The sequence below is a fragment of the Lichenostomus cassidix genome, chromosome 2, assembly GCF_008360975.1.
Source record: "Lichenostomus cassidix isolate B80296 chromosome 2, HeHo_3.0, whole genome shotgun sequence".
NCBI lineage: Eukaryota > Metazoa > Chordata > Aves > Passeriformes > Meliphagidae > Lichenostomus > Lichenostomus cassidix.
The window spans coordinates 55,987,729-56,004,797 of NC_139482.1; the positions used below are offsets into that span (position 1 = coordinate 55,987,729).

General features: G+C 41.8%; 1 protein-coding gene across 1 annotated transcript in view; it reads left to right on the top strand.

The window, feature by feature from the left end:
• The window catches only part of TNS3 (tensin 3), a 198,760-nt gene that overhangs the window by 148,481 nt on the left and 33,210 nt on the right, over positions 1-17,069 (top strand). The window contains exons 18-20 of the mRNA XM_085051666.1: positions 8,652-8,823; positions 11,661-12,301; positions 12,933-13,019. Coding sequence (XP_084907792.1) covers positions 8,652-8,823; positions 11,661-12,301; positions 12,933-13,019 — 900 coding nt within the window. The remainder of the gene's footprint in view (positions 1-8,651; positions 8,824-11,660; positions 12,302-12,932; positions 13,020-17,069) is intronic.

The window sequence follows — 17,069 nt, forward strand, 5'->3', positions numbered from 1 at the left end:
TTAAATAAATATACCACATCCCCTATCATGCACCAGCTGCCGGGAAAGTTGAACGGTGCAACAGACTACTTAAGACAACTTTGAAGGCACTTGGCGGGGGAACCTTCAAAAATTAAAAACTAAACTTAGCAAAAGCCACCTAAATGATTAACACAAGGAATTCTATCAATCGAGCCGGTCCTGCCGAGTCCAAACCTTTGCACACAGTAGATAGAGATAAAGTCCCTGTAATACACGTAAAAAGTTTTTTTTAAGAAACTGTTTAAATTAGTCCCACCTCAAGCAAAAGCAAACCCATCCGTAAAGTAATTTTTGCCCAAGAACCTAGTTATACTTAGTGGGTAATAAAGGCAGATAAAAAAACCTGTTGTGTACCACAAAAAGACCTTATCTTAAGTAAAAACTATGTAAATAGTAATAAAATAAAGAATAGATAATGTCCTAAGTTGCAATATTAATGTAATTAAATATTCTATTACCACCAGCTGTGGGCCATTAGCTGCTATCACCCACTCCGGATGACAGGCAATAAGCCATCCGTTAGCTATTATCACTTGCTAACGACCCACCCCGCATGACAGGCAATGAGCCATCAAAAACCCACCGTGTGACTCATAGACTTATCTCATCCCATTGTGAGATGCTCTGCCCAGGAGGGAGGAGCCAAGTGTTCCCACGTAAATATAACCTAACCTTAGAACTGCCTGAGCTAGCCCTGTCTACTGGGTTCCCTGAGAGGACCAGAGCTACCACTGGATCTTCAGCTAGAGACTAGACCTTCACAGAATCACCGCTTCAACTGAACTACTTCAGTCGGACTGCTACTACCACCCCTACTTCAGTTGGACTGCTACTACCACCCTAACAGGGTGTTAGGTTGTATCTGACTTTGTCAGTGCTTTTCCTTGTATTATTTCACTTATTTTTAATTTCAATCTTGACTTGTGATCTCCCACTGGTTTGTTTTCAAACCAATACAGAGAAGTAATTTGTATAACCACTCCTATCCTGGGGAATGTAATGAATATTCATGAATTTTACCTATAACACTGTGCCTTTGGAGGTACTGAGGTGTGTGTGTGTTTGGCGGAGAGAATTCCCCACACATCCGGTGCACCGAATAAAGCAAATTCCCACTTCTCTGACTTGGTCTCTGAAGTGTCTCCAGGCTCGATTGGGGTGAATCAGAAGTCCTTAGTGGAATGGGACAATCCAAACAAAAAAATTCTGCCGTTGCAGAGAAGATAACAAAAACTCTTCCATTCCTAGAAGCTTTCATTCTGTCTTTGTAGACAGGTTTGTCAGGAAGTCTGTTTAAAGAAATGGGCTCATCAGCTTTTGGTGTGAACAGTGAGAAGTTGAAGGGGAGGGACCTGTGAGTGTATTGATACGAGGAATACTTCACAGCCATATCTGATGTGGCTTCTTGCAAGTCTTAAGTTATGCTGGATTTTTTTGCCATTGCTGAAGTCATCAAAGGATGGACCAAGAAATACACTAATAAATTTAAAAGTATTGCGCAAAGTTTCTTAATCTTCTGCTACTGGTTAGGGCTGGCAGTGCCTTGGTTACTTTGGCTTACTTATTTTCTCTGTATTTATTATTTTCTCTGTCCGTTTAGCTTTTAGGCAAGCCTCAGGTAGTTGTGGGACAGTGAGCTCAGGGTTTTAGAAGTGGAACTCTGACTTAAAGCTCCCTTTCCCCACAAGATGTAACTGAGAATCTTGACTGAAGTTTTCAAGCTAATGTAGTACACATTAACTATCACCTTGTCATGAAAAGGACTACAGAGTTTGAAATGCATGAGAACCTACTGAAATACAAGGTATGGTAGTGGAATGACTGCTCTTACTTCCCTGCTGCTGTTGGGCTGCTCTTGCTTCCCTGTTGCTGTCTCCAAAGGTGTGAGGTGATTTTGCCCTGCAGCTGCTGCAAGAAAAGAAATGTTGTTACCTATCTTTTATCTGGACTATGGTGTGGGATAAGCAACTCTGAGATTTTTCTGTAGTTTTTTTTTGGCTGGGTTAAGAGGTGGTGCTTCTTTTTCTTCTTTGTTTCAACAGGTTTAGTGGATTAAAATACCGGTTAATCTGTAAGATCTCACTTTATATGGTTGTGTCCTAGGCACATCCAGGAGTTTCTGCTTACAACTGAAAAAAACCTGCAACTTCTACAGGTTGCTTCTACCAGTTGCTGCCAAGTAGAAGAGTGTCTTGGTTTGAAAGACAGGTGTCTGCCAAGAGAGTTTGAACCCTCCCTTAGATCAGAGAATGTGATTTTTTTCCCTCCCTCCGAATTGTTTAATTTTGTAAATCAAGGGCTATCAGGCAAAGGTATGGGAAAAAAGGAATATCAGTTCTTTACTAGTATCTATAAACAAACAATAACAATAATAGCAACCACAACTAGAACCAGGAAACCAATAGCAGATAACTTGTGAGCTGCTGAGCCTTTTCCCATGTGGTGTAATCACGGTTGCAAGCAGCAGGGGCGCTGTTGAGCTCCCGGCCGGGCAGGGCAGGTGCGATGACTCCCGAGCGGCTGCAGGTGGCGCTGTGGCGCAGGGTCAGGTCAGCATCCGGCAGCTGCGATGGCGGACAGGCTGAGAAACACGCAGGGCAGTGAAACAGCTCGGAGCAGCGAGAAAGCAGGGCAGCAGGGGCGGGCACGGGCTGTCTCTCCCCGGCCAGCAAGGCAGCAAGGATTTCTGCAGTCACAGCAGACGCCGCGGTCTCGTGCAGCAGAGGGCGGGGACAGGCAGCAGAGGCCGTGGGGCTCTCCTGGCAGCAGCCACGAGGGAATGCAGCCCGGGGGGAAAACGTGCCCTTCCCCATGGGGAGAAAGGTTGAATCAAAGCTCACCCAGCCAGGAGAAGAGAAAAAAACAGGGCACAGTTGGATTCGCTTTGATCCCAGGCGAAGAGCAGAGAAAGAGCAGCCTCTCCTCTCAGCGTCCGAACCAGGAGAGAGAGTTCCCAGGGCCGGCTCTTCCCTTACCGTGCCCTCCCAAGCACACCTTTTGTCTTTTACAAAAGACTTAATGGCTCTAAAACACCCAACTATTTGTTGCTTAGTAACAGGAATGGGAAGAAATTCCAAAGGTACTCAACCCCCGACAAAGAGTGAGCTGGATATTTTTCTGCCTTGCATGTTGGCACAATTAGTACTCATTTTCTTTCTTAATGTCATTTTTCAGTAGTGCATGATGCAGAGTCCAGCTCCTTTGTAAGGTCCTGCCTTTAAAGTTAATCATCAGCGATAGTAAATGTAGGTCTGACCTGGGTGCATGAAGAGATACAAAAATGAATAATCCTGTCTTTGTCAGGTCACTTCTTGAAGCAGGGAGCTGCACTTTTACACTGTCAGTGTTTTCACAGCTATAAATGGCATGGTAGGGTATGAACCAGGAAGCACTGATGCGTTGCTTTGTGTCAAGTGTGCTAGTATAGTTAATTCTGTAGAAGCTATGAAATTGCAGAGTTATTGATTCTGTGAGATAAAGGGTTAACAGGTGGCCAGTGAACTCTGCATCAGACAATGAGAGGACACAACTGAAATATCCAGTAGTCTTGTTTTGAATTGAAGTAAAAACAAGGCTGCTTTCATGGGCAGGGAGATTTTTCAGATATACTTGTTTGCAGCCTGGGAAGAGTTGTACCAAGTTTGTGGTTTTTTCTGCATGCCTGGCTGCCAGTAGCTTTTCACTCTATATTTAGTATTTTAGACATGTGAAAATGGGATGTGAAATGTGTCTGTAAGCATGACAGTGGTCCTTCCCTCATGCAGTGTATGGTGCTCTAAAGGTAATAGCAACTATCGAAGGCCTGAAACAGGGAAGAATCAAGCCTTGGTCGCATTCTTCCTTCAAGTGCTGCAGAAGAAGTGGAATTTGCTATGTAAATCTGTTAGATTAACTCTTATGCACCTAGTTGAGATCGTGTTAGAGTGGGAGAAGATTCTAAGGTGTTTCAGAAGGAGTGCCATCCCCCTCCCTGCCCCCAGACTATTGGTAACTGGATTCCAGTGACTTCCTTGTATAGTCTGGTATCATGAGAACAGACGCAGAAGCATGAAAAGAAGCAAGCATATGGAGATAAGCTTGTGATCATAATTCCTATTCCTGCAGGCAATGCATTAACCTCTTGCATTCAGAAGCAGAATTATCTCAACCTGCAATGTAATTGGGAAGCGTCTGCAAGTTCATGTGCGGAGATGAGATGCCTGTTGCACTTGAGATACTTTGTCAAATGCTGGTCTCTTGAGAATTGTCTGCTTTTAGCCTAGTCAAAATTAGGTTTCTGGGGAGGCTTCATATATACAACATGAATTTGACCAACATACTTTGAACTAATTGATATTTTCTGTGTCTGTTGAAATAGTTGCCCAAAGCTTAATATCAGTCTTTGTAATACTTGTGTAAACAACCAGTCTTTGTATTACTTGTGTAAACAAGCACCAATTATTTCAGTAGGAGCATGGCCTAAATCATGGGTTTGTGCAGCCAGCTTTTCTGACTGTGTTTGCACCAGTATGAGGATGACTAATGTAGCTGATCTAGTAGATAAATACAGATTCAGATTTCCATAGTTCTTCCACACTAAACATTTCTGCATTATTTCCCTAAAGTCCGGTTTTATGGCTGGTATGAATACAGTTAAAGTAATGGTATAGTTAAAAGGCAGTGTTGCAGTTTGCTGTTTCCCTCATCCAATTAAATGTTTGTTCTGTACAATATGTGTGCTATGTGATGAATTCAGGTGGTTTATAGTCAGGGCAGTAATTCGCAGATTTTCTTATCTTTGACATATCTTGTAAGTACCTTGCGCACTCCTCATTCAAGTAATGGCAGAACCAAGCTCTGCCATGAATTGAAGGGAAAACAATATTTACTTAGACTTGTTTCAGTGGCTTTTTACAGTAGAAAGATTTCCTTATGGAAGAGATGCATTAGTGTGATCTCAACTCTTTGCAGGAATGGAATTGTTCCATAACTTTCTTGGTTTTGGTTTTTTCCCCCCCTGCCTTATTCTTTGCAAGTGTATCAACTCAAGAGACAGTAATTCGAGATTGTTTCATCTGTGATTGTCTTACTGTGTTTCAGTCGTGCCAGTGTTGAGGTCAGTGGCACTGTTCAGGTGAATGAAGCTGTTCAGATGCATGGGCATTTGTAGTACTATAGTGCGTGGCTTTTTCTGTCATAGAAACAGTGCAGTTGAGCCTGGACCTATGTGAATAGATACTGACTTTTTTTATGCTAATCCAGAATAATTAAATGTAATCCCCATTAGATCTTGATTGGTTATTTAAGTGTACCTCTAAAAAAGGAGGTGAAACTGTTCCTGTATAAAGTTCTGCAGTAATAGCATCCACATCATTCCTCATCTAAATGCATCTGTTGAACTATATCCTGTAGTATTTATGCCCAGTATAATTAAGCTGAACATATTTCAGATTTCAGTCAGTTTAGAAACCAGTTACTCTGGTGCTGTTTGCAGGCTATTAGAAAATAAAGGTTACAGTTGTTCTGCTTTTCTGTCTGTGTGGTGTGGACAAAGTCACACCTGAAAACTGTAGCTGCACAGGTGTCATGGTTTAAGCCCAGCCACCTGTGCCCAATGCAGCTGCTTGCTTGTTCTCCAACCCCTAGGACTGGGCAGAGAATTGGAAGGGGAAAAGATAGAAAACTCATGGGCTGAGATGAAGACAGCTTAAGAGGGAAAGCAAAAGCCCATGCACAAAAGTAACATAAAGCAAGGAATCAATTCATTTCTTTGTGTGGGCAGCCAGATGTTCTGCCATCCCCAGGAGAGCTGAGCCCATCACGTGTAATGGTTACTTGGGAAGACAAGCACCGTCACTCCAAACGTCCTCCCCTTCCTCCTTCTTCCCCCCATTTTGTATACTGAGCATGATGTCATGTGGTCTGGAATAGCTCTCTGGTCAATTTGGGTCACCTGTCCCGGCTGTGTCTCTTCTCAAGCTCCCATACACTTCCAAATTCCTTGCCAGTGTGGCAGTATGAAAAGCAGAAAAGGCCTTGTCTCCATGTTAAGCCCCGCTCAGCAATAACAAAAATACCTCTGTATTATCATTACTGTGTTCAGTACAAATCCAAAACAGCCACAGACCAATCCACTGTGAAGAAAGTTAACTGGCCAAAACCAGCACAACAGGCAAGTAAACTGGGCTGCTCTGTGCTGCTAAACTGCCTTTCAACCCCAGTTCTGTTCTTTTTTTCTCCTGTGAGCAGAAATGTGAAGAGTGGCTCACTCATCCTTCATGCCATCCCATCAGGTTTATATACACAGTGATAATATGCCCCTGAGCTTTCTTTTCTCCAGGCTGAACAGTCCCAGCTTTCTCAGTCCTTGCTCCTGTAGAAGATGCTTCAGTCCCAGTGATGGTTCAGGCATCTTTGTGACCTTGTGCTGGACTTCTTCAAACAAGTCCCTGTCTCTCTTGTACTGAGGAGCCCATAAATAGGCACAGAGCTTTGTATATGGCCTCTAATGCTAAGCAGGGAGGAAGGATCACCTTCTGTGACCTGCTGGCAACACTTTGTGATGCAGGCCAGGATACTATTGGCAACCTTTGCCGTGGGCTTGTATTGCTGGCTCATGGTTGGCTCATTGTTCATGAGAACCACCAAGTCCTTCTCCACAATGCTGTCTTCAGCCAGTCAGCCCCCAGCATGTCCTGTGCCCCAGATTATTCCTTCTCAGTTGCAGGAGTTTGTATTTCCCCTTGTTGAATTTAAGATTTCTTTTGTCCCATTTCTCCTGCTTCTAAATAGCAACATAACCATCTGGTTTGTCAATGACTCCTCACAATTTTCTGTTGTCTGAAAAACTTGCTGATGAACCTTTATCCCATCATCCATGGTATTAATGAAGGGTGTTGAAGAGTGTTGGTCCTAGTATTAGCTCTGAGATATAATGCTATGACTTGCCTTCTAGTGGGCTTGCTGCAGCTGATCACAAGCCTCTGGGCCCAGATATTCAGCCAGTTTTTAATAGATTTCACTGTCCACTTGTCTAACCCTTGTTTTGTCAGCGTGTTTGAGGATATTATGGAAGACCGCAATAAAAGCCTTAGTAAATTCAAGGAAAGGGACATCCATTGCTCTTCCCTTAGCCACCAAGCTAGTCAGTTTACTGGAGGAAGTAATCTCAGTGGATATGCATGATTTCCCATTTGTAAATCCTTGTTGACAAATCTCAATCATTTTCTTTTCTGCCATGTGTTTGTAAGTGGTTTCCAGGGTTAGTTGCTCCATCACCTTCCCAAGAGGCTGAGTTTAGATTAGCCAGGCTTGCAATTCCCTGGATCATCCTTCATACCTTTCTTGGAGGTGTGAGTGATGCTTGCTCCCCTTCCAGGTTTTAAGAATCTCTCCAAATCATTGATACCTTTTAAAGATTATTGAGAGTGACCTTGCAGGGTATCAGCCAGCTCCCTCAGCTCTTGTGTGTTCAACCTGTCAGGCCCCAATGGACTTAAAATATTCCAGTTTGTTTTAGTTCTCGTTTGCTTAGTCCTCCTCCACTGAGGGTATGTTTTGATGCAGATTTTTCCTGTGGTCTCAGGGGCTTGAGGTTCCCAAATGCCTGTCTTAACTGGTAAAAACTGATCTGAAGAAGGTTGTGAGTACCTCACTGTCATCTGTGTCATTATCCACCAGGTCCCTTGTCCCATTCAGCAAGTGGGCTGAATGGGCTGGTGGAATTAATAGCCCAATGCTGTGACACTGTCCCAACCACAAGCCGCTTGCTTCCTTCCCCTCCCCCTCCCCCTGCCCTCTGCGACGGGCTGGATAGGAGAACTGGAGGCCAAAAAACTGAAGATCATGTGTTGAGATAAGAACGATTTACTGAAATCAGCAATGAGACCAGAAAACAAACAGTAAGAGCAACAATTTTAATAAAACACTAACACAAGTATAGAAAAGAGAGAGATTTACATGCAGAAATGCTCACTGAAGAGCTTGACCTGAGCCACATCTCAGCTCCTCCCTCCAGCTTGGTAGCAGCACTACCTCACTATTCCCTCTGCCATGCTTTCTCAACCAGAAAGGACCCTTCCTCCCTGGAAGGGACTCCCTTCTCCCCACCCCCAGCAATGACATGAGATAGTGTACTGTAACTCCAGGTCCTGGCCAAGCCCCCTGCTGCATACTGCAGAAATTAACTCTGTCGTGGCTGGGACCAGAACACCCAGTTTTCTATTGGTGACATTCAGTTTTCTACTGGTGACATTCAGTTTTCTACTGGTATTTTAAATGCAAATGGTGCACTTAACTAGACATACCTGATTAACACTGTGGACTGTGGAATGCAAAACATCTTGGAATAGACAGGTCCATTCTTATCTTTAGTGCTAGAGAATGTATTCTGGAGAACTGATCAAACAGTTCGAGTATTGCAATTCTGTAATCTCTATTCCTTCTGCCATTTGACCTGCTGGATGTTTTCAGCAATTAACATAATTTTGTGAAATAACATCTACTGCTCAAACAAACAAAAACTCTTCTTCATAAAAGAAATCTTATTAAGAGAAAAGCAGAATATTTTATGAACGCTTTTTTTCAGTACAAGGTTCATAGAAATACATGTTGTTTTTAAATTTGCATTTACTTTGTTTTCTTTGCTGCAGAGTCTCAAAGTTACATGGAAGCCATTAACCTCTCTATGGTGATGTCTAACAGTACTGTGGGCATTAACCCTTCTTTGCTGAGGGCCAACATGCAGACTCATCCCTGCTTTCAGCACTGTTTTTCATCTTCGTCTACTGTTTCAAGTAGCAGTCCTATCTCAGGGGCAGAAAGGTAGGAAAAGGTTCTCCTACTTGATTGATAATTCCCAGCCAAGACATTACGCTTGCGTCTTCATTGCAGACCATTTTCCCAAAAACTTTGAGATTGGTTGTGACATTTAATGTTGTCCATTGGCTGGTTTTTACCACATACACAGATGTTACTTGTGTGTCAGGGACACAGCTTTGAAGATAAGTGGGAAGACAAAAATAAATAGAATTTTATAGCTCATATGTGTGCTAGCACAAGCTCATATATATTTTTCTGTGTGCTTAACTGGCTTCTCTAATATTTTACTTAAAGCCATGTAATGGAATTTCACATTGGATTAAGCTGTATATGAGAGAAAGGGAGCACTCTTCTCACTGGAGATGTGTTTCTAGTCAGTAAAATGTCAGCAGACTTCCTTTGGCAGTATATAGCTGACTCCCTTTCAACTGCTTAGCAGAGTTGGAAATTTTATTACTTTATAATTGTATTGTGGTAAGCATGTAGGGCTCTGGACAAGAGCTTGAATAGTATAAATTAACAAAGTAGTCCTTGTTCAAAGGAGCTTACAGCATAAGCGAAGAAATTTCAAGAAACAGCAAACAAACGAGTCTCTAGATGCTGTTAGAAGGCTCAGAAGAACTTAACAATGCATGATCAGTCATTAGCTGTGCACTGTATTTACTCAATAGACAAGGTGGTACATTACACCTGATGAGGTTACCTTCTCTATGTCTCCGCAAAAACATTCCTTTCTGGCTAATTATCCTATTTTAATTCTTGGCTATTTGGCTCCTTTTTCACTGTAAGTATTTGGGAATTTGGTTGGAGTGTCAGACTCTGAGTCAGTACTTCAAGTTTGTTGTTACCTTTTTATCTTTTATTTATCTTCCAATCTAATCAGTTTCATTTTCAATCAGTACTGAGACTGTGAAAGAATGTTTTGGTTTTGTGACTATGAATGTGAATCATAAGACTGAATAAAATATGTTGGTATTTGCTGCAGAGGAGGCAATTGTAACAATTACAAGTGGATATGTATTAAAAGCTTATTGGGCAATTCAGTCATTATCAAGTTCACATTCCTTCTTCAGAGTTTATCCAGAAAATTTTGTTCCCTTCTTTCTAAATATTTTTTCTACAGTTTTTCATTCCACCTAGAAGATAGCTACAGCTCCAGAGGTTTTTTTCTTGCGGTGATGAAAAATACTTCAATTTGCTTACCTTCCATTTCTTTATGGCCCTTCTAGTTTGAGCTGTTCAAATCTACTGGCATCCATTTCCACAGCTCCCTTTTAATTAAAAATCCTTTCTTTCTTTTTATGTATCCCTTATGTCAGCTCTTTTGCCTTTGCGTTTCCCAATGAGTTTGTTCTCTCTGGATCTGGTAATTTGTGGTAGTATTTTGCTGCTACAGCCTAAGGGCGTTTCATTTTTAGAAGCAAGGAGACAGTTTTACCAGATGATTTCATCAGAAGCTTAGTTTCTCTTGTTTAGAAGGACATTTTTTTTTATTTTTTGCTTGAACAGGTAGAATTGCTACCCACAAGAAAAATGGAATGTTTACTGTTGAAATATTTAATTCTGTAAATCAGAATTTTTCCGCTGTCAAATAAACTAACCACTTGATGTGCCTCCCTTCTTTTTTTAATACAAATTGTATTAAAAGGGACCTGGTCTGCGAACTATTCGTTGTGAATGGTGTTCTTATCATTATCATAGTTGCTAATTTATCGTGTGATGGTGCACAACTACCTCTGCAGCCCATTTCTTTTGTTTTTTTATTCTGGTGAGCATAAGACACTGCATTTAAGAACTGGTGTGGCTGTGTCAGATTTCTTCCATAAACTGCTACCTCTCTGCAGCTTTGGCATAAGAAATTGTTGCCTCCTACAGTTCTTTCTCAGGTAGCACTTCAGCTCACCAGGACCACTGTATGTGAAGCAATGCTACAAACAGCCTCACTAAACTGATTCATATTAAAAGTAACCCCCTCAAACAGGAAGAAGTATTTTTAGCTGTCATTAATTTGGTGGACTAGTTTAGAATGCAGACTCAGAAACTATCTGTCCTAGGTTGCAATATTGATGTAGTTAAGTATTCTATTACCACCAGCTGTGGGCCATTAGCTGCTATCACCCACTCCGGATGACAGGCAATGAGCCATCCGTTAGCTATTATCACTTGCTAATGACCCACCCCGCATGACAGGCAATGGGCCATCAGGGACCCACCGTGTGACTCATGGACTTATCTCATCCCATTGTGAGATGCTCTGCCGAGGAGGGAGGAGCCAGGTGTTCCCACCTGGATATAACCTGGCCTTGGAACTGCCTGAGCTAGCCCTGTCTACTGGGTTCCCTGAGAGGACCAGAGCTACCACTGGATCTTCAGCTGGAGACTAGACCTTCACAGGATCACCGCTTCAACTGGACTACTTCAGTTGGACTGCTACTACCACCCTAACAGGGTGTTAGGTTGTATCTGACTTTGTCAGTGCTTTTCCTTGTATTATTTCACTTATTTTTAATTTCAATCTTGACTTGTGATCTCCCACTGGTTTGTTTTCAAACCAAGACACTATCCCATCAACATGGCTAGGTGGAGGGTGAGATAAGGCAAAACATAATGACCTACATTGAAGAAATTGCTGATCAGGGTAAGGCTGGAATCCCTTGATCCAGCTGCATTACCTGATCCAACATGTCTTCAAAAGAGCACCCTGAGATATTTCCTGGATGTGATATTTCATTGCTTTCAATGATCACTGAAGTATGGGTTGTACAGTAATATTTAAAGGAATTATTTGGCTGTTGTTTTATTTTTCTATTCCATTTTTGGTTTTTTGGTTTTTTTGACAGCTCTTCTGCAGCAGAACATCTGTGGCGTGAAAGCAGTGCTAGAGCTCCCCTTTCAACCCAGTTTCCAATGGGAAACACCAGCCAGCCGGGAGGTTACCTTGTGCCCTCTGAATTTTCAAATGCTGTGCAGGATGTCTCTCTCCTGTCTCATTTCCAAACTACAGGACTGCAAGTTGTCACCCTGAGCAACCTGGAGAGTTCACCAGCAGAGCCACACCGAGAACATTCTATCAGCAGCAGTGCCCGTGCCTACCTGAGCTACAGTGCAGGTACCAGGGGCAGTTGCTGCTCTCGAGAGGAGACACAAGCTACTTGCATAGCCAATACTAGCACATCGAAAACCTTGAGCTCATCAGTGGCAAGTGCTGAGGACAACGACTTTTTGATACAAAACTTCCTTGCAGTGGCCTCTGGACACAATAGCCAGAACAGTGCAGTTCAGCAGCACCATGGAGGGAACCTACATGCTCAACCACCTCTTCCAGAGAAAAAGAGGTCCTCTGAAGGAGAACGTTCCTTTGCCTCTGTGTCACCTTCTTCAAGTGGCTTCTCTAGCCCTCACAGCGGAAGCACAATCAGCATTCCCTTCCCAAATGTCCTCCCAGATTTCTCAAAAACATTAAGCCCTTCGCCAGTACCAGGTATGTTCTGCATCAAAGAAATGCAGAATACATTAGATTTTATATGAGTTTATAAAAAGAATTTTGGGGATTTTAAAAGTGGAGAAGGAAAAAAAAACCTAGTGGAATGAAAATGGCACAGAGGACTTGAATGTTTGCAGTAAGTAGTGCCAGTTCACTGTCTTTGGATGCATTATTCAGAAAGCAAAGCTGCAGATTTCTTCTTGTGCTTCCTAGAAGTCAGCAATTGGGCAATCTACCTTTTCATCTGTCAAACTAGAAGCAAGTGGTGTGGAGTCCAGTTTCTTTTAAAAAGGGCTGGCTTCTCTCTGCACCTTTTAGACTTGTGCCAAGAAAACTTAAAAATGTAGATGTGTATTTATTGGACCCTTTTTAGAAGTTTGTATTTAATACAGCTTTATAACTAAAAGTTTGTAATATTTCATGGATTGTGCGAAATGAAACTTCAAACATGCTTTCAGAATCTTAGTATGTGGTGTTATATTTGCTGGTTCTGAAACAGTTCAGTTTCTCTAAACTGTCCTGATGATGAATTTTTTGAATAATCAAGGGGACTGGAAGTTGGAAAGAAAAGTAAAAATGCTTTTGTATTTTAAAAAGTTTCTTGACTTTTTTCCCTTTTATTTCACAGAAAACACAACTGATAGACATGTGACCGTAAAATTTGTTCAGGACACATCCAAGTTCTGGTATAAGCCAGATATTTCAAGAGAACAAGGTATATCAACTGATACATATTCTGGCACATCTGTTCATGGAAAAGCCAGCTGGTGAAGTCTCGATTAATTTTTTTGATTTATACCTGATCTCTAAAATAAATACAAACCTAGAAGGGCCACAGACAACCCCAGTTAATTTATTTTGTTGAATGGCTTAATTTGAGTGTGGAAGGCAGTCAAATAGTCCTTAAAAATATTCAGTTAATCAGGCAAATTATTAGCCTAACTGAACTAACTATGAAGTAATACAGATACACCTGTGGTATGTGCTGCAAATGCTCTTTGTTGTGAAGCTTCAGATTTTGGAATGGCAGATATGCATGAACAATATCAAAAGACTGTCTGCTCTCCAAAACCTTTTGAATGCGCTGTTCTGACATGATCTCAGAATAATTCATTAGCTAGGTCATCACAAAAGCATCCTCATCTACTGGTTGTTTTGTAGCCTGAATTTCAATGTCAAGTGACATGCATTATATTTTAAAGGTCACGAAATAACGCTTCCATGGAACAACATCTTTATGATGTATGATGTAGATACAGTACATTTGTCTGTAGATATGGTATTCAGTGAACTGAAGAAAGCTTTTATTACTTGTGTGAAAATGAATAATTATGAGCACCTGGAGTACTGCATCTGGCATACAGGAAAGCCATAGACAGACCTGTTGGAGGGAGTACAGAGGAGGGCCTCCAAGTTGATCAGAGGGATGGAACAGCTTTCGTATGAGGAAAGGCTGAGAGAATTGAGATTGGTATGGAGAAGGGAAAACTTTGGAATGACCTAATTGCTGCCTTCCAGTACCTGAAGGAAGCCTACAAGAAAGATGGAGAGGGACTTTTCAGAAGAGCATATAGTGACCAGACAAGCTGAAATGGTTTCAAACTTAAAGTAGGTTTAGATTAAATATTAGAAAAAAATGCTTTACTGTGAGGGTGGTGAGGTACTGGAACAGACTGCCCAGAGCAGTTGTGGATGCCCTCCATCCATGAAAATATTTAAAACCTGGTTGAATGTGGCTCTAGTCTAATGAGAGTTGTCCCTGTTCATGGCAGGAGCATTGGAAATAAATGATCTTTAAGGTCCATTCCAATCCTACCGTCATTTTTCCATGATTCTATGCATTTAGACACTGCCCCTGCAACAGTGTGTAAATAAACATGCTGGGTGCTTGTTACAATCCACTAATCACAGAGGAGCAAAGTGAGCTCTCTGTGGATTGCGGATAGAAACTTCAGGTTCAAATATTCCCTGAAACGAGATTAAGAGCAAACAAGGTTAATGTTGATAAAATCAAATCTATCAAATATATTAAAAAATCATATATATTTTAACAGTAAATGAGAGAGAAAGAAATAAAAAGGGGTTGGGGGGGACAGGAAGAGTGAGAGGGACAGTTTAAGCAGAAATGTATCACCCCTCTGTGGGTCCCAATGGCATCCTGTTGATCTTGTTCTCCATCTGGTCTTCTTGGTGGTAAGGGTCCCCTGCTAAAAAACATAGAGTTCAATAGATTAATATAGGTTTGGGTCAGGTGGGAGTGTCCAGGTACCCACCCTGAGGGGAAGGTGGCTAATTTGACATTGTCTCTTGCAAGACTCCAGATTGGTTGCATCACTTTGTATCATGTACAGTGCTCTCCTGCAAGGCCTCAGAAATGAGCCTGGGGAGCACTTTGGGGGTCTTCGATGGATTGTGATGCTTCCTCAGCTGCCCCTCACATGAATGTCCTGTGGATGTGGCTTTCGCAGGGGGAGAGTGGTTTACAGCTGAGCCAATTTGTGTAAGGGAGGGTGGGTGTTCACTGCCTCTGACCAGAGGTAATGTCATTTACCAAAAGTCTCCTCCTGCCCCCTGGCTTGGGGGGCAGTCTGTGCAAACCTGGTTGCAGATAGGCCTGTGGGCTATGGCCTCCACCCTGAAGCCAGCCAGAGATGATTTTCGGGACAGCTGCTGGGCTTGCCCCTCCTGTGAATGCATCCTTCCCCCCCAGCCTTATCCATTTCTTCCCAGACCTGAGATGATTGAAAAACAGTGTCACTTTTATCTTACCTCAAGTTCTTTTAGGCAGTGTAACTCACAGTTCAGAGTTTCAGTCAGGAGGCCCGTTCATGGTGGGGTGGGCTTTGGTGTTGCAGCTTTGTTGGTGCAGCATTCTTATATGGGCAAAAATCCTTTATAACAGTGTTTAAGCCATGAAACCATAACATTTCAGTCTCTGACAGTGCTTTGCACATGCAATTGGTCTGACTGTGCTTGTGTTTATACAGTAATAATCAGCTATACTGAATTGTGATTAATAAGTTAAGGCAGGATTTTAAACTGGGGTTTTTAAAATGTGCTTTTCAAAAAGGAAAAATTACTAACTAGTTTTGCATTGAGAAAGATGTTCATACTAAGCCAAAATAGTGTGAACTTCAGCTATTGGCAAATGATGAATGGCTATGTCTGGTGTAGTTATTAGGTTCTCAGATGGTGAGAATGTTCTTTTGTAGTGGTAAATATGATCCCAAGGGAATAAAGATTATAGAAAAATGATCATTAATTCATTTTTGGATGATACTTTGCTGCTCCTTTTGCTCCAGTTTCCTTCCCCTTATCTGCTCACCACCCATAATGAGAACTGAATGTGCAGAAAAAAATGTGTGTCCAGAGAGGGAAGTAGATATAAAGCAATTTTAAACTTAACTGCTTGAACAAATGAACTGATAATCTTTCCAATCTTTTAATATGCCTCTTTTCATTCTTGAAGTAAAACTCCTTTTAAAAAGTGTTTTAAGGTACTATTGCTGAGAAGGGGAGCATTTGTTCTTTCTTTCCTGTGTTTAGTAGACTGCTCCTATGACAAATTACTGTATCCCTGTGGATTTAGAAGTGTTATATGAGTAATGCTTAATTGCAGGGTTTTGTGTATTTGTCCTCATCCTCTCAAAACAAGACATATTGTTGAGAAAAAAGGCTTTTTCCTTTGCCATGTGACAGATAAAGAGAATAGAATGTGTACTTTTGCTTTACTCGCTTTAACAGAAGAGACAGTTACGTCTGCATTTTCCTGGGGTTTTTTTGGTTACTTCACCTTTTTTCATGGAAAAAAAATGTGTGCTTATGATGCAAACATTGTTCAGCCCTTGCAAAATATGCCTTTGTACCCTATATGCATAATATCCATGTTCTGTGTAAACAGTCAATTAAGGAGTCCAGGGTTAAATTTGGGTGTTTTCCAGGTTTCTCCGAAGGCTTACTGATGGTTAGAAATTCTAGAAACAAAGTATACTAGTATGCACAAGTATTTCTAAAATTTTTATCGGGGACGAAAGAAAGCAAAGTACAAAGGTTTTATTAAGATGAATCATTAGATTAACTTTTTGTCTGTTTTCAAAGTAAGTTTAAGATTTTGGGCTACTAGATTTCAAAGACTGCAACTGACTTGGGCAAATCAGCAGCAATTTCCCTGCAAGTGTTTCTTCTGGGACAGGACTTCATATTGCACTTTTGGAAGAGATCCCAAAACACAGATGTAAAATATTTAAAAGTCAGAGCAAAATATACACTTCTGTTCCTTCCTTTGTGTTGTGGTTGAACCCTGGCCAGCCAAAGGCCAGGCACTTAGGACATTTGCTCTCTCCGCTCTTCTCTGCCTCAGCTGTGCCAAGGAGAGGAAAAAAACTTGCACACACACAGGGCTCATGAGCTGAGATAAGGAACCTGCACTAAGAAAGGGAAAAAGAGGGTGAAAACTTAAAGTTGCAAAGTGACTTATTGCTAACTTAACCCTAAACAGAGTCAGGGGAAGATAATGAGAAGTAAAAGTAAACTTTTCAGACACCATTTCTTCACTTACCCTCCTCCCTCTTAAGACACCGTTTCTCTGCTCACCCCACTCCCTCCTTCCAACCAACAGTGGGGGGGGCAGTGGGTGGGGGCAGTGGGTGGGAAGGGTATGGGGGAGCCTAAATTCCTTCTGCTGCTCAGGGAGAGGAGTCTTCTATATAGCCATGGGGTCCTTCCCACAGGAGACAGTCCTCTGCAAACTTCATTGGTGTGGGTC